The sequence below is a fragment of the Salvelinus alpinus genome, chromosome 1 (genome assembly GCF_045679555.1).
Source record: "Salvelinus alpinus chromosome 1, SLU_Salpinus.1, whole genome shotgun sequence".
NCBI classification, from domain to species: domain Eukaryota; kingdom Metazoa; phylum Chordata; class Actinopteri; order Salmoniformes; family Salmonidae; genus Salvelinus; species Salvelinus alpinus.
In genome coordinates this window covers 42,814,970-42,833,029 of record NC_092086.1, presented here as the reverse complement: position 1 = coordinate 42,833,029, position 18,060 = coordinate 42,814,970, and the positions used below count along the sequence as shown (strand labels likewise).

The 18,060-nt window shown below is 42.0% G+C and overlaps 2 protein-coding genes across 5 annotated transcripts; both read right to left on the bottom strand.

Annotated features, from left to right (window-relative positions):
- Positions 1-25: 25 nt before the first annotated feature.
- On the bottom strand, positions 26-11,186 carry LOC139576788 (CD9 antigen). Its single transcript, XM_071403253.1, has 9 exons — positions 10,960-11,186; positions 10,601-10,722; positions 5,912-6,014; positions 5,588-5,685; positions 3,084-3,158; positions 2,811-2,912; positions 2,573-2,662; positions 1,563-1,646; positions 26-1,465 (listed from the first exon to the last, which is right to left on the bottom strand). The coding sequence occupies exons 2-9, from the start codon at positions 10,664-10,666 to the stop codon at positions 1,391-1,393; spliced, it is 693 nt and encodes a 230-aa protein (XP_071259354.1). The 5' UTR covers positions 10,667-10,722; positions 10,960-11,186; the 3' UTR covers positions 26-1,390.
- A 613-nt stretch (positions 11,187-11,799) lies between these two features.
- LOC139576761 (putative nuclease HARBI1) lies at positions 11,800-15,726 on the bottom strand. 4 transcript variants are annotated; one of them, XM_071403200.1, is made up of 10 exons: positions 14,967-15,726; positions 14,703-14,879; positions 14,551-14,612; positions 14,382-14,468; positions 14,011-14,294; positions 13,896-13,931; positions 13,243-13,797; positions 13,058-13,173; positions 12,850-12,961; positions 11,800-12,755 (listed from the first exon to the last, which is right to left on the bottom strand). In XM_071403200.1, the coding sequence occupies exons 7-10, from the start codon at positions 13,712-13,714 to the stop codon at positions 12,385-12,387; spliced, it is 1,071 nt and encodes a 356-aa protein (XP_071259301.1). In that variant the 5' UTR covers positions 13,715-13,797; positions 13,896-13,931; positions 14,011-14,294; positions 14,382-14,468; positions 14,551-14,612; positions 14,703-14,879; positions 14,967-15,726; the 3' UTR covers positions 11,800-12,384. The 4 variants fall into 4 exon arrangements, with proteins under 4 accessions (XP_071259301.1, XP_071259309.1, XP_071259292.1 ...); XM_071403208.1 differs by having other exon boundaries at positions 13,896-14,294; XM_071403191.1 differs by having other exon boundaries at positions 13,243-13,931.
- Positions 15,727-18,060: the final 2,334 nt, after the last annotated feature.

Here is an 18,060-nt window from a genome sequence, read left to right as displayed (position 1 = left end):
ATGCAGTAAGCACAATGACATCAGACAAGGAAGAAAAAAACAACTTTATTTTACCAAAAATCTCCACATTTGGTGCCAAGTTGCACAGTCAGTAGTATTAGCTTGTAACAGAACATAAGCGGTTCTCAGAGTGCAAAAAAAGCATTAGAAATTGTAGTTCTCATAAAATAAGACTTCCTACAAGACACTTGACCTGGTTAAGTACACCATTTGGCCCACTCCTGCCTGACACGGCCTACATTTACAGGGCAACACTTTGGCTAGTGTACCAAGCCACTTCATATGAAGTGTTTATTCTATCACACTCAACAGCCTCCAGTACAACTGCTGCTTGACGGGGCATTCAGGGAGATATGATTCCCAAGAGCAATAAGGTTCTAAGTTTCACATCCGCTGCGATTGGAGTGACTCAACATTACAAGGAAATGTATCCCAGTTGCATACATTAGTTTGCTTATAAAAAACAGTTGTTCATAAGCTAGAAATTGGCATCAAAGTAATAAGTCAAGCAAACAGAACGTTAGAGCCATATTTAAGGATCCCTGACTCAACTTTGCATATGATATCATCCCACGTCAACATCCAAACATGAAAGACTGATTTCTTCATTCCATATCACCTCAGGGTGTACAAGTGGAGCTGGAGTTGGGGGATTAGTATTGTAATTGTGTAGAATGATTAGATGTTATTAATAAATGTACTTAATTTGGCATAGAGAACCAACTACGGATTAATCCAGTTTGCAGTTAAATCCTCGTAAATTAATTTCCTAAGTCTTAAGATCATGTTAAGATGCTAATTCTGTCAGCAGTACATTGATATTTAAACTTTGAAACTTGTAAAAGTATTGCAACACAAACATGATTCTAAACTGATGTGATTACAGGGAAAGGTAATGTTGGACAGTGCGTTACTTGTCTGATTACAGCAGTGCCCTCATTCAATGCTCTGTATGACTACCTTAATAAAATGGTCCCTTTCATGTAAGCAGCATTAATGTCAGCAAGAGCAGCTATATACATTCACTAATATTTGGTAAGTGATTTTTTTAAAGGTTTTTAATTTTTTTTTTAATGAAGATTAAGGACTACAGTGGGAAGAGGGGCAGAACAAACAGCTGCTTACAGAGCAACAGTGTCTTGTCTGCCCTGTTCATATGTCATCTAAATGGAGGGTGTGGTCTCATTCTGAGCCCTGCTAAAGCATGTCCAGATGATCCAGAGCCCTGTCCAGCTACGCAAATGAATGAAAGCTAATTAAGAGATCCATTTTTATTGGGCGCCTCTCCAGAAGTATTAAGTGAAAGAATGGGGTGATGGTCACTGAATGACAACCATCTGCTTTGGGCTCATAGTGGAGAAAAATGTTTGAACATGGTGGTCCTGTCCCCTCAGTACATGGGGGAAGAGAGGTGACTCCTCTTGATCTGTTTCATGAGGATGCTGCAGCACACCAGGGCTGTGATCTAGGAACAACAGGAGGAGATGGTGATGCAGGGAGGAAAGGGTTAAGCAGAAGGAGCGACAGCCCACTGAACTGTGTGTCTGTGTAGTGTTGCCTACCAGCATAGCAGCAGTCCCAAGGAAGAGGCCCATCACCAGAGGCGCTTTGGACTCAAAGAGGTTGACGATCATTGTGGGGCAGGCCTGCAGGGGGACAGAGACCAGAGGGGGACGGGTTATGGCCTTGGGCTCAGTACAGAGCAGAGATATGGAAATCTAGGCCAGCCTCCTCGATGCCTCTATAGTGGAATAAACATAAGGTAACAAATGTAATTTGTCACAGTCTTGACGGATTATTTTACATATTTGTTTTTATTATAGTCTGTTATAGTCAATATGAAAAACGACCGAATCCTATGCACCTGTACAGGGCCGGTCATGGCTGTTCTGCCGCCCTAGGCAAGAGAAAGAAATTGCCACCCAGCAAAACTACGTATTTTCCAGATGTTGAAATCAGGTTTATGCTCAGTTCTATTCTATTTTTAACATGTCAGTGCATTTTTGTTTGATTGGGCGCCATTTAGGTTTGGCTCTTTGATCGGAGAAACCTGCATGTTGCATATGTGTCCATCTCATTACATTGTCATAGATTTCATCTCCAGCCTGTAGGCTACAGAAAACGCCACATACGGATTTGCTACATGATTTACGCTAGATAATGTTTTTGACAGAATATTGGTGGAGCGCTGCAGCAATGCGTCTCTCCAACAGCACCCTGGAGAGGCGCACTAAACGGACAAGTGAAAAATGTTGCGCCTTTGAGGATGTGGGCATAGGGTGGCATCAGCGCTCACCTAAAAAGCCCATTTGCCATTGGTTGAGTGAATTTTTCATTGTTTTTAGGTAGAATAATGTGAGGTTTTATGCGTTGTTGGTGCGTATTGTTCAGCTTAGAAAATGCCACCCTCGTCAATCTGCCGCCACAGGCGTCTGCCTAATGAGCGGGCCGGCCCTGCACCGGTAACTTGCAAATATCCATTGGCTGAACAACAATGCGTGAAATACATTGAAGTTCAAGGTGCACATGTTTCTCAAGTTTATAGGATTTGGCCTATAATGAACACACTCACAGGGAGAGTGAAGGTCTCCAAAAGGCTGGTTTCGGGACATGTTTTTTTTACCAAGAGGTCAAAGGCACCAATGATTCCACAGCAGTGCAACTAGAAGAGAGAGAGAGAAGGCAAGTGCCATTCAGAATGTGTACATAATTGTTATAGAGCTGTGGATTGAATTAGCTCTGATGGAGTGAAATGTGCCTAACTCAAGCTGTGATGCTATTAATAGTTTGGGAATAGGTTTGGTATTTACCATATTGTGGAATATTGACAGGGTAACAGCCAAGCCAGGGTCTCTTTTGTCCACATACTGAGCGTACACAGTCATATAGAATTTTGCCAGCTGCTTTCCCACCTGCACAGCACAAAGAGAAGATGACAACACATGAGGTAGAGTTACACTGTTGACTACTACCATTTCATGAAATAGCACAGGGTTTGGTGATCTGCGTGAAAGGGAAGCCTTAGCTTGAAGTTGTTTATCATTCATAAATCTCTCGCTCCCTCTTTCCCTTCCCTCTCTCACCTCATCGCTTCTCATGTAGGCTAACACACCGGCTCCAATCTCTAATCCAGCCAGGATACCCAGCAGGCTGGAAAACTGTGAGGGGCAGGTAAACAAATCAGGTAAACAGCAAAACACATACAGTATGAATTACCACACATAAAACCACAGTATCACTGTACAGTCGAGGCCAAAAGTTTTGAGAATGACACAAATATTAATTTTCAAAGTCTGCTGCCTCAGTGTCTTTAGATATTTTGTCAGATGTAACTATGGAATACGGAAGTATAATTACAAGCATTTCATAAGTGTCAAAGGCTTTTATTGACAATTACATGAAGTTGATGCAAAGAGTCAATATTTGCAGTGTTGACCCTTCTTTTTCAAGACCTCTGCAATCTGCCCTGGCATGCTGTCAATTAACTTCTGGGCCACATCCTGACTGATGGCAGCCCATTTTTGCATAATCAATGCTTGGAGTTTGTCAGAATTTGTGGGTTTTTGTTTGTCCACCGGCCTCTTGAGGATTGACCACAAGTTCTCAATGGGATTAAGGTCTGGGGAGTTTCCTGGCCATGGACCCAAAATATCGATGTTTTGTTCCCCGAGCCACTTAGTTATCACTTTTTCCTTATGACAAGGTGCTCCATCATGCTGGAAAAGGCATTGTTCATCGCCAAACTGTTCCTGGATGGTTGGGAGAAGTTGCACTTGGAGGATGTGTTGGAACCATTCTTTATTCATGGCTGTGTTCTTAGGCAAAATTGAGTGAGCCCACTCCCTTGGCTGAGAAGCAACCCCACACATGAATGGTCTCAGGATGCTTTACTGTTGGCATGACACAGGACTGATGGTAGCGCTCACCTTGTCTTCTCCGGACAAGCTTTTTTTCGGATGCCCCAAACAATCGGAGAAAACGACTTTACCCCAGTCCTCAGCAGTCCAATCACTGTACCTTTTGCAGAATATCAGTCTGTCCCTGATGTTGTTCCTGGAGAGAAGTGGCTTCTTTGCTGCCCTTCTTGGTTGCCACCTAATATAATGTTTACATACCCTACATTACACATCTCTTATGTATATGTATATACTGTACTCTATATCATCTACTGCATCTTGCCATCTTATGTAATACATGGACCACTAGCCACTTTAAACTATGCCACTTTATGTTTACATACCCTACAGTACTCATCTCATAGGTATATACCGTACTCTATACCATCTACTGCACCTTGCCTATGCCGTCTGTACCATCACTCATTCATATATCTTTATGTACATATTCTTTATCCCTTTACACTTGCGTGTATAAGGTAGTAGTTGCGGAATTGTTAGGTTAGATTACTTGTTGTTATTACTGCATTGTCGGAACTAGAAGCACAAGCATTTCGCTACACTCGCATTAACATCTGCTAACCATGTGTATGTGACTAATAAATTTGATTTGATTTGATTTGACACCAGGCCATCCTCCAAAAGTCTTCACCTCACCGTGCGTGCAGATGCACTCACACCTGCCTGCTGCCATTCCTGAGCAAGCTCTGTACTGGTGGTGCCCCGATCCCGCAGCTGAATCAACTTTAGGAGACGGTCCTGGCGCTTGCTGGACTTTCTTGGGCGCCCTGAAGCCTTCCTCACCAATTGAACCGCTCTCCCTGAAGTTCTTGATGATCCAATAAATGGTTGATTTAGGTGCAATCTTACTGGCAGCAATATCCTTGCCTGTGAAGCCCTTTTTGTGCAAAGCAATGATGACGGCATGTGTTTCCTTGCAGGTAACCATGGTTGACAGGAAGAACAATGATTCCAAGCACCACCCTCCTTTTGAGGCTTCCAGTCTGTTATTTGAACTCAATCAGCATGACAGAGTGATCTCCAGCCTTGTCCTCGTCAACACTCACACTTGTGTTAACGAGAGAATCACTGACATGATGTCAGCTGGTCCTTTTGTGGCAGGGCTGAAATGCAGTGGAAATGTACACAATGTCCTGCAGCAAAGCTTCATACAGGAAGCAATATTTCCTATCTCAAGCTCTTGTTAAATGGAAGCTTAAAAAAAGTCTCTGGCCTTCTCAGACAGAGGCGAGATTCCCAGTGCTCCTCTATGGTTGCAAAGTGCACCATGGCCCATGAGGTAGCGGATCAGTTGAGGGATTGATGACAAGTGCTTGCTAGGCCCTTGAGAGGTCAGAGGTGCGGCAAGGAGAACCTGAGAATTCTGTGGCGGGAAAAAGCAGCAGGATCACTCAACAATCCAAATGCTCCCACGTCACAGATTAGATTTCCACTGGTGCATTGTGGGTAAGGGCTTTGGGTGACATATTGGGCTGAACAACTTTAGATACTTTCTAGTGAGGAACTCTTATTAGGAAGTGAAACTAATATGTATGTTCTTATTAGCTAAGGTTACTTACCTCTGCCCACTCAAGCCTCTAAATCAGGGCTGTCAAATACTTTGTTCCCCCACTTCAGTGTAGTGTAACTAATGGAACATGGATGCTGTTTTTCTTTTCGTTGTAGCTTACCACTGCCAATGCATTCATATTCTCATTGCATGCTCCACAATCTCCGAAAACAGCCACGAGCAACATCACTGCTCCTAACACAATCAACACTGACACACCTACAGTATGAGAGAGAGAGAGATGCCCATTTGTCAATGTTAGCTGTTCAGCACTAATTATTTTTCAGTAACACTTAAAAGTTATACTTTATAAATAGTTTTCAAATGGTTTATAAGTCATTAATAAACAAAGTTGTATAGTCTGTCTATCCATGGCTTACAGCTGCAAAAAGCTTTCTAAAACATTTGGGGTTGAAATTAGTAGAGCAGAGTTGTGTGAGCTCACAGATTACAAACTGTTGTGTGTTGAGGTCTATGTTGAAAAATCCTCTGGTCTCAGAGCTGAACCTCAGCCACAAGCCCAACCCGAACATCGCAAAACCCACCAACTGTCAGAGGAAGAAACCACAAAAAACAAGATGTTACAAATATAGTGTCAAAGATGTTGTAGTATTAAAGGGATACTTCTGGATTTTGGCAACGAAGCCCGTTATCTATACAGTGGGGAGAACAAGTATTTGATACACTGACACATTTGCAGGTTTTCCTACTTACAAAGCATGTAGAGGTCTGTAATTTTTATCATAGGTACACTTCAACTGTGAGAGAAGGAATCTAAAACAAAAATCCAGAAAATCACATTGTATGATTTTTAAGTAATTAATTTGCATTTTATTGCATGACATAAGTATTTGATACATCAGAAAAGCAGAACTGAATATTTGGTACAGAAACCTTAGTTTGCAATTACAGAGATCATACGTTTCCTGTAGTTCTTGACCAGGTTTGCACACACTGCAGCAGGGATTTTGGCCCACTCCTCCATACAGACCTTCTCCAGATCCTTCAGGTTTCGGGGCTGTCGCTGGGCAATACGGACTTTCGGCTCCCTCCAAAGATTTTCTATTGGGTTCAGGTCTGGAGACTGGCTAGGCCACTCCAGGACCTTGAGATGCTTCTTACGGAGCCACTCCTTAGTTGCCCTGGCTGTGTGTTTCGGGTCGTTGTCATGCTGGAAGACCCAGCCACGACCCATCTTCAATGCTCTTACTGAAGGAAGGAGGTTGTTGGTCAAGATCTCGCGATACATGGCCCCATCCATCCTCCCCTCAATACGGTGCAGTCGTCCTGTCCCCTTTGCAGAAAAGCATCCCCAAAGAATGATGTTTCCACCTCCATGCTTCACGGTTGGGATGGTGTTCTTGGGGTTGTACTCATCCTTCTATTCCTCCAAACACGGCGAGTGGAGTTTAGAGCAAAAAGCTCTATTTTTGTCTCATCAGACCACATGACCTTCTCCCATTCCTCCTCTGGATCATCCAGATGGTCATTGGCAAACTTCAGACGGGCCTGGACATGCGCTGGCTTGAGCAGGGGGACCTTGCGTGCGCTGCAGGATTTTAATCCATGACGGCGTAGTGTGTTACTAATGGTTTTCTTTGAGACTGTGGTCCCAGCTCTCTTCAGGTCATTGACCAGATCCTGCCGTGTAGTTCTGGGCTGATCCCTCACATTCCTCATGATCATTGATGCCCCACGAGGTGAGATCTTGCATGGAGCCCCAGACCGAGGGTGATTGACCGTCATCTTGAACTTCTTTCATTTTCTAATAATTGTGCCAACAGTTGTTGCCTTCTCACCAAGCTGCTTGGCTATTGTCCTGTAGCCCATCCCAGCCTTGTACAGGTCTAAAATTTATCCCTGATGTCCTTACACAGCTCTCTGGTCTTGGCCATTGTGGAGAGGTTGGAGTCTGTTTGATTGAGTGTGTGGACAGGTGTCTTTTATACAGGTAACGAGTTCAAACAGGTGCAGTTAATACAGGTAATGAGTGGAGAACAGGAGGGCTTCTTAAAGAAAAACTAACAGGTCTGTGAGAGCCGGAATTCTTACTGGTTGGTAGGTGATCAAATACTTATGTCATGCAATAAAATGCAAATTAATTATTTAAAAATCATACAATGTGATTTTCTGGATTTTTGTTTTAGATTCCGTCTCTCACAGTTGAAGTGTACCTATGATAAAAATTACAGACCTCTACATGCTTTGTAAGTAGGAAAACCTGCAAAATCGGCAGTGTATCAAATACTTGTTCTCCCCACTGTATACTTCCCCAGTCAGATGAACTCATGAATACTGTTTTCATGTCTCTGCATTCAGAACAGTGCTTTATATTTAGATGCAACACTTTTGAGCTAATATTCTATAAGAGGACCAGGAGCTCAAGCAGTAAAAATTTGCTGTCAAGCATTGAGTATGAAGGCAGGTAAACTAATGCTAACTAGCATTAGCACAATGGCTGGAAGTCTATGGTACAGTTGAAGTCTGAAGTTTACATACACCTTAGCCAAATACATTTAAACTCAGTTTTTCACAATTCCTGACATGAATCCAAGTAAAAATTCCCTGTTTTAGGTCAGTTAGGATCACCACTTTATTTTAAGAATGTGAAATGTCAGAATAATGGTTGAGAGAATGATTTATTTCAGCTTGTATTTCTTTCATCACATGGGGAGTCAGAAGTTTGCATACACTCAATTAGTATTTGGTAGCATTGCCTTTAAATTGTTTCACTTGGGTCAAATGTTTCAGGTAGCCTTCCACAAGCTTCCCACAATAAGTTGGGTGAATTTTGGCCCATTCCTCCTGACAGAGTTGGTGTAACTGAGTCAGGTTGGTAGGCCTCCTTACTCGCACACGCTTTTTCAGTTCTGCCCACACATTTTCTATAGGATTGAGGTCAGGGTTTTGTGAATGCCACTCCAATACCTTGATTTTGTTGTCCTTAAGCCATTTTGCCACAACTTTGGAAGTATGCTTGGGGTCATTGTCCATTTGGAAGACCCATTTGCAACCAAGCATTAACTTCCTGAATGATGTCTTGAGATGTTGCTTCAATATATCCACATAATTTTCCGGCCTCATGATGCCATCTATTTTGTGAAGTGCACCAGTCCCTCCTGCAGCAAACCACCCCCACAACATGATGCTGCCACCCCCGTGCTTCACGGTTGGGATGGTGTTTCGGCTTGCAAGCCTCCCCCTTTTTCCTCCAAACATAACGATGGTCATTATGGCTAAAAATATATATTTTTATTTCATTAGACCAGAGGACATTTCTCCAAAAAGTACTATCTTTGTTCCCATGTGCAATTGCAAACCGTAGTTTGGCTTTTTTTATGGTGGTTTTGGAGCAGTGGCTTCTTCCCTGCTGAGCGGCCTTTCAGGTTATGTGGATATAGATAATTTTGTACCTGTTTCCTCCAGCATCTTCACAAGGTCATTTGCTGTTGTTCTGGGATTGATTTGCACTTTTCCACCAAAGTACGTTCATCTCTAGGAGACAGAACGTGTCTCCTTCCTGAGCGGTATGACTGCTGCATGGTCAAATGGTGTTTATACTTGCGTACTATTGTTTGTACAGATGAGTGTGGTACCTTCAGGCATTTGGAAATTGCTCCCAAGGATCAACCAGACTTGTAGAGGTCTGCAATTTTTTTTGAGGTCTTGGCTGATTTCTTTTAATTTTCCCATGATGACAAGCAAAGAGGCACTGAGTTTGAAGGTAGGCCTTGAAATACATCCACAGGTACACCTCCGATTGACTGAAATGTTGTCAAAGAAGCTTCTAAAGCCATGACATAATTTTCGAGAATTGTCCATGCTGTTTAAAGGCACAGTCAACTTAGTGTATGTAAACTTCTGACCCACTGGAATTGTGATACAGTGAATTAGAAGTGAAATAATCTGTCTGTAAACAATTGTTGGAAAATGTACTTGTGTCATGCACAAAGTAGATGTCGTAACCGACTTGCCAAAACTATAGTTTGTTAACAAGAAATTTGTGGAGTGGTTGAAAAACGAGTTTTAATGACTCCAACCTAAGTGTGTGTAAACTTACGACTTCAACTGTATATACTAGTATGCTAGCAGTTACCATATACTTCGTCATTATGCTAATGCTAGTTAGCATTGCGCTACACTAGTTAGCAACTAACTTCAAACTGCATGCAGAGACATAATTGTATCCATGAGTTCATCTGAATTCTGAGGAAGAAGATAATGGGCTTCATTGCCAAAATCCCAAAGTATACCTTTCAATGTAACTATGAAATCTACAATGTTCAATTAATCAATTAAATTCAATTGATTGTCAAGAAACACCAACATTGGGTAGATGTGTGACGAAAACCTTTTTTACAGTACCAGTCAAATGTTTGGACACACCTACTAATTCAAGGGTTTTCTTTATTTTTTACTATTTTCTACATTGTAGAATAATAGTGAAGACATAAACTATGAAATGACACATATGGAATCATGTAGTAACCAAAAAAGTGTTGGTGCAACTTTACCCTGCCTTCACCTACATATCTACCTCAAATACCTCGTACCTCTGCACACTGGTACTCCTTGTCTGTAGCTCCATTCTCTTGTATTTTATTAACATTTTTGTGTTACTATTTTATTTGTATTGTTCTTTTAAAACTCTGCATCGTTGGGAAGGGCTCATAAGCAAGCATTCCACGGTAAAGTTTACACCAGTTATTTTCGGGCATGTGACAAATCCAATTTTATGGACAACTGTGAGCAACAGACATGAGCTGGTACTTTGATGGTAAAGTGGTTTAATCAGTCAGACATGTTATTAACAGCAGTGGAAATATACAGAGATGGTAGCAAGGGTCTGGACAAAATTTAAATGAGATTTATCTATTTGACTTTAAGCAAAGCTTATTTCCAAATCAGAAAATGGCAAACGCTGCCTAGGTTGATCAAAGATAAATAGACCAGTGTAAATAACAATTTGTTCTTAACCCACTTGCCTAGTTAAATAAAAATAGATACATTTTAACTATTCACCTACCACAACGAATTTACATTTTACACCAGCCCCCTTATCTTTCTCATACACACCAGATACCAATGTGTTGTTACCATTAGGCCTACAGTTAGTGAGATTATGGATACTTACGGCAAAAATGATGTTGAAAATGATGAGGATACACTTGCACAGCTGGCCACATCCGTCCAGTGCCATTACCAAAGCTTTGCTAACACGCTACACGCAGGAAGTCAGAAATATAGTGTGGTGTCCTGGGAAAAGAATTGCAGATGTTCAAACATCTAAATGTTTACAATATGTGTGAAAAAAAGCGGTGATGGGTAATAGACTGTGTCGAGGGTTGGTGGACGTATTTAGTTAACATAGCCAGGTTTGAATCACTGCAAGGTGAATCTTTCATTAGAAACATGTAACAGTTTGTGTTTGATATTCTACCTCGAGCTACAGTGAGGGAAATGTAACGCAAGTCTGAACAAATATAAACCTACCTGGATTCTTTGCGCTCAGATCAGTCTCTTCACACTGCACACTGCAGAATGCAACTGCGACACCAACCAGTTCTTAAATTTCAGACGATTTGTGTGAAGAAGACAATTTATTGTTGGATTTGGTCTCGTTTAATTCCAACCCCCCCCCGGTCTGATTGAATCATTTGATTGGATTAGGTTGTTGAGTGACGATGGGCAGTACACCTCAGAAGACGAGAAGACAGAGGGTAGCAATGATGGGGAAATGAAACTTATCTTTGGCCAGTTCTGGGAAAACATTTTCGTTATGCGACAAGCAGGGGCCTGTTGCACAAAACTAGGATAAGGGATTAAGCCAGGATATCTTGGTGATCCTGGCTCAATTGATCCGTAATCCGGTTGCACTAAAAATGGATAGGGGGCAGGAGGATATGTTATGGTATAAATTACCATGGAGATTTATTCTGTGGAGCTAGCCTGCTCCAGACCAGGCTAAATTCCAGGATCTATTTAATCTCATCCCTAATGTCAGTCAGCAGTCACCACAAATGGAAACCAATAGTTATTTCACTGCTCACTATACATTGTTATCACATATAACTAGACCCACTGTTATTATTTAAACGTTTGTGATCATTAATTTCAATGATTTTGGATAAAAAATGATTTTTAGATGATGTTGCTATCATTAGATAATTTACAGTTTCCCATAGACTATAAGGCTATATATAAAATGATAGAATATTAGGGCCACAGAGGGGAAAAAAACACAAGTCATAATATTGTAACCAGTTGTTTTAAAGGAGGACAGTTGTTAAAATGACAGATGTGGGGCATTTCGTGAAATTGTACTTCAGTATGGTTTCATAAACAAAGACATGCTGATGTGCCAGAATATTAAGTATCACATTGTCATAAGTATCAAAACTGTAAAAACAATATGTAGCTTTTCTGCAGAAAGAACCAGCCTCAAATTTATGACTTTATCCTTTTTCTTCAGTGTGGCCCTAGTACTCTGTCATATAAACAAATACACATTCCATATGAATATAAAAACACAATGTGTAACATTATGTTCCTTTATTGAATAAGAACAAAACAAAGCAGGTAAACCATCAGCTCCTTTCAAAACTGAAGTCACAGTGACTCTACAAGATGGAAAGCACAGAATCCAAGCATATTATACAAAATGATACATACACATTCAAAGGTCTGTATATAACACACCCTGCATGTCTGCACACTAAAATAAATGCAGGACAAATCCATACACATCAACTGAACAGACAAATGAATGGATGCAGTAGCCTCCCTGCAGCCTTGTATTACACACAGTATACCGCACAAACATCATAAGAGGCCAAATTCGTCAAAAAACGAACCCAAAAAAACCCAAATTCCTCTGCCACCGCAGGACATATTTAACCAAAATTGAAAGCACACATACTAACTAAAATAATTCAACACATATTGGTCCCTCAGCAGCCGACCACTGTCGTCATCAGGGAAGATTGCCGGATTGTCCCAGTCCATGGCTGGTGGCACTCTGGGGGCCCTCTCCTTCCTCAGGCAGGCCACATTGTGGAGGACAGCACAAGCCACAGTAATATCACATGCCCTAACAGGGCTGACCCTTAATTTGTGAAGGCAGTGAAAGCGTGCCTTCAGGAGGCCAAAGGTCATTTCAACTCTGGCCCTGGTCCTGGCATGGGCATGGTTGTAGGCCTGCTGTGCTTCCTGGGGGTCTGTGAAAGGTGTCAGGAGAAAAGGCTGGCAGCCATACCCCCTGTCTCCCAGCAACACACCAGAGAATTCACCTGTCAACACAAAATCTCATCATTACTACCTCATAAACACAGTGATATTCTTGACACAGCCATGATGGTTATAAATAGGGGTTGTGTGGCTTACCTTGTGATAGGCACTGATAGATTTCAGAGGCCCGAAAGATTCTGGAGTCATGGACTGAGCCAGGCCATTTTGCCACAACATTGCTGATCACACAGTCAGCATTGCAGACCATCTGAAATCATAAGATGAGGAATATTACACCAATCAATGCACATCACTGGCAATGCAGAGTGTTCGTCAATGGACAATATCAAAAAGTTATGTTCACCTGAACATTAATGCTGTGAAAGGATTTCCTATTCACAAAATCGGCCTCATGGGCACCTGAGGGGGCTTTTATCCTTATGTGTGTGCAGTCCACTGCACCAATGACATTGGGGAAACCTGTCACACAAAGTAATGAGTATCCTACTATGTGTTAACAGTTGTCCTGTAATTTGTAGATCCTCTTACCTGCAATCCTATAGAACTCCTCTTTGATGTCACAGAGTCTTCTGTGGCCAGGGAAGGAGATGAAGACATCTGCTAATGCTTTGATAGCCAGACACACACTCCTTATTGTGCGGCAAATTGTGGCCTTGTTCAGCTGTTCTGCATCCCCCACTGAGTACAGGAAGGCTCCACTAGCAAAAAAGCGCAAGGCCACACAAACCATTTGCTCCACACTCAGTGCATGGCTCCGTGCAGTGCGGTGCTTAATCCTGGGACCCAGTAGTCTGCATAGATACCTGATGCCATCTGCAGAAAACCTGTATCTTTCATATAGATGGTCATCAGGGAAGGCCAGTGGGTCCAACCGGTCCCTGAAGACCCTTTCTCGCCTGAAGGCTCTCCTCAGCACAAGTGCTTCTTCATCCACCACATCTCGCACGAATGGGCATGCCATTGTCAGAGCAGAAAGGAACACACAATTTTGGGCCTTCATATAGGCTAGTGGCCACACCTGGTGCTGGGGGGGTGGGCAAAAGAGGGCGATGCCTTATAACGATGACTTGGTTGTACTGATTGCTGGGAAAATAAAAAAAACCTTAGAAAGATGCCACCGTCCTGTGTGCTCACAATAAGAGCTCATATGTCATGGCTCACTTGACTTTACGAGAATATACCTAATTTTTATTTTGAGCTGTGTCATCTTCTTGGAGCTGGGGGAGGAAAGAAAAATAATGATTAATACATTTGTGTTACAGTTAGCATACAGTGTACATTGAAGGCATATCTCACCTCCCTCTCAAGTTTTTTTATTTCAAGGTCCAGTTTCCTAATTGTCCTCTTTTTTATTTCGGACTCCAGTGCAAGATTTTCCATCTTTTTCTTCTTGTACTGAATGTCTATGTCTGCCAGTTCTATTTGGCGCCGGAGGTGGTTGCCATACAACTTTCTGATAGCTTGTGAGCTCTGTGAACACAATACAATTAGCGCAGCTGGAATTTGGCAGGATGTGGTGTCCTTTTATTAATACGCACTATGTTGCCAGGCTGGTTTTCCCACTGTATAGCATCTGGGTCCTGTAAAAGAAATTAGATTTTTTGATTTTGATGAGGACTCCTCACCATTGTAGAGTAAATAGTACTTTCACAGTCTTAACATGATACCTCATGCCTTCTGGAATCCAGAGAGATGGTCTCCTCCTCATCATCGTCTCCATCATGTGCTGTTGCTGCTGCACTGGGGCCTTCACCCTATCACATTTAATCGGATTCATATTGAAGCTAGTAGACAAGACATGCCAGGCCTACAGTATGCCTTTGATGGAGTACTCACTGGATCAGCATCGTCTGGTGCTTGTGCTGGTGGCTCTAACAGGAACACAGTGCTGCCAGACACTGCAAGGCAATAGGTAAACCAAAGTCAGACAGTCCAAATTGATTCAATATGAATGTGGTTGTATCCCATGTAGAGATGGAAGGACATACCTTGAATGAAGCGGGTGGCATCTTGGGAGGAACCTATGCTCGTCTCTTTCCCCCCAGGGATCCCCTCTAAGACGGGCCTGCCTTTATTTAGCTCCAAGGCCATGTCCTCTGCTGGGGTAAGGTCAGCCTTTGGTGACCCACCACCCGTGCCTTGTCTGTGGGTATTCTTTTTCACTGCTAAAACAGTACAGACAATGTGTGAGCAGGCACCTTCTGGGTACAATATATGCTTGTGCTTTGTTAAATATTAGTCAGGGACCATACCATTCTGCAGAATGTTCTTGTATTTGATTTTGACCTGCTGCCATGTCCGTTTTGGCCCGTTCATGTTTAATCTACACACACACACACACACACACACACACACACACACACACATTTAATGGAGTCACACTGCAAAAAATTACTTGGTATTTTTGTCTTGTTTTCAGTAAAAATATCAAAAAATTTATCATAGCTTTATACAGTGTGATGGAGTTACTTTACACAATTTCACTCATATCTGCAGTGCATTTCAATTAAAAATTTAACCGTTTCATAATTACAGTACAACTGCATTTTTGGAGATGTGAATTAAATATTTGAATTGTAATTGTGATGTTTCAGCGGAGCGGTGAGTGTGTAATTGTGCACTACTTACGCATTCAGGCGGTCTGCAATACTTTGCCACGCTTTTTCTCTTTGCTTTATCACTGTGGCGGTGTTGCCTTTCTTCTTAATTATATCTTTTACCTCCTCGTATGCCTCCATGAGGATTTGTGCTTCCGACGGGGAAAAGTACGCGGCTCTAGTTGCCATGGTAAATCAGTTAATCTGTGATCTGTGGCGGGGTCTATTTGAGTGAGCCGTGAGCGCGCACCTATCCAGGATTGGTTTCACCTGGCTTAATGAATCCGTGTCTGCTCATCCTGGCTTGGTCTTTGTGCAACCAATTAAGCCTGGACGCACATGTTTTGGCTTCATTGAGCTCAGCTGAGTCATTTATCCCGGATGTCTTAATTCTACTTTTGTGCAACAGGCCCCAGGTGTGTTGTGCAATAATGAAGGGCGTTGTTAGTGAGGCAGGGAAAAACTCTCATACACGGGAGGATTAAATTACGGGAAATCTTGGTGGATTGGCCACTGTGGGTGAAAATCCAGCACTTGCAGGAAGAAGAAATTAGGAATATACTTTCTAATTATTTAACTACATGTGAGCGAAAATAACTGTAAGTAGCAGTAGAAGTATTGCTGTCCGTTAGTTTAGTTTACTCAAATCAGGTTAGGGTTGGGGGGTGGGAGAAAGTATAACAAATAAAAAAATAAGAATAAAACCCGTCATTTTCTATCAGTGTCAATAACTACTTGTGATTACACTTTATTGATTGCTGAAACTGCTGCAGAAAGTATTGGCCTGTTATATCACATGCTTCCTCTCCTTTCCATTGCAATTAACACTTCTACATTAATGTGGCTGCTACCATGATTATGGATAATCCTGAAAGAATCGTTTTAATGATGAATGAGAAAGTTAGAGGTATAAATATCATACCCCCCCAAAAACACTAACCTCCCCTGTTATTGTAATGGTGAGAGGTTCTGTCACGCTCGTCGTACGAACTGGACGCATACTCGGACCAACGTGCAGCGTGATCTGGGCTCCACATCTTTATTTAGTGAAACGCACAAAACAATAAAGCAACAAGGAAACGTGACGACAATGGAGTGCTGACATATAACTACCCATAAACAATATTCCACAAAACACAGGTGTAAAAAATGCTACTTAAATATGATCCCCAATTAGAGACAACGATTACCAGCTGCCTCTAATTGGGAATCATACAAATCACCAACATAGAAAAATAAAACTAGAACCCCACATAGAAAATATAAACTAGACTAACCCCCCAGTCACGCCCTGACCTACTCCACCATAGAAAATACGGACTCTCTCTGGTCAGGATGTGACAGGTTCACATGTCTTGGGGATATATTTGTGCGTCTGTAACTTTCTCACTCATCATTCAGGATTATCCGTAATCATAGTAGCATCCCCATTAATGTAGAAGTGTTTAGAAACATATTCTATTCTTATTTACAATAAAAGTGACTCCAAAATGACACAATACATTATTTACCATTCATTTCTATTGGGCACAAAAATCTGAAACACAACAAAAAAAAACTGCAAATGCATCCAACAAGTTTTTACAGTCACAAGCTTAATGTAGTCATTGCGTGCTAGGAATATGGGACCAAATACTTAACTTTTTACTACTTTAATACACATAAGTGAATTTGTCCCAATACTTTTGGTCCCCTAAAATGGGGGGACAAGGTATAAAAAATTCTGTCATTTCTAAACAGTTCACCCGATATGGAATAAAATACCCTCAAATGAAAACTGACAGCCTGCTCTTTAACCTATGTTTGAACCGACCAAGCTATAACTCTGTAGAGATAAGGGAAGACTAGCAAGAGCCACTCTAGGTTTTCCACATCTGGGGGGGGGGGACACGACTGGAACTGTCAGCTAAGTGGTAATAAACTGTGGTGAGACTTCAGGAGATAATCCAGATATTGTGTGTAAGGTATGTGCGTTAGTGTGTTGGAATGGACGTTTGGTCAGCTATGTCCTTGTCAGAGAAGAGGAGGGACATTTAGAAAGCTATGACGCTGTGTGTGATATATAACCTAATGTACATGGGTTTTGGAGGAGAGATCTCTCGAGAATAAACGCTATTGATTAATTTGGTGGCTGGTCTTTGTCTATTTTTTGCAAATAAGGATCTTACAAATTCTTAGAAACGGACAGAGTGTTTGCTTTGTTATAATTAAATTGGTTAACGAACATATAGGAAACAAATTCCTTTATCAACGCCCCATCTACAACGACGGGGCTGCAGTGGAGCGGGTCAAGAGCTTCAAGTTCCTTGGTGTCCAAATCACTAAGGACTTAAAATGGCCTACACACATGTGCACAGTCGTGAAGAAGGCGTGAAAGCGCCTCTTCCCCCTCCGGAGGTTGAAAAGGTTTGGCATGGGCCCTCAAATCCTCAAAACGTTCTACAGCTGTACTATTGAGAGCATCTCGACTGGCAGCATCACTGCTTGGTATGGCAATAGCACCACAGTCGATTGTATGGCGCTACAGAGGGTGGTGCGGACAGCCCGGTACATCACTGGGGCTGAGCTCCCTTCCAACCAGGACCTCTATATCAGGCAGTGTGAAAGGAAGGCCCGGAAAATTGTTAAAGACTCCAGCCACCCAAGCCACAGACTGTTCTCTCTGCTTCCACATGGCAAGTGGTGCCGGTGCATCATGTCTGACACCAAGAGGCTCCTGAACAGCTTCTTTCCCCAAGCCATAAGACTG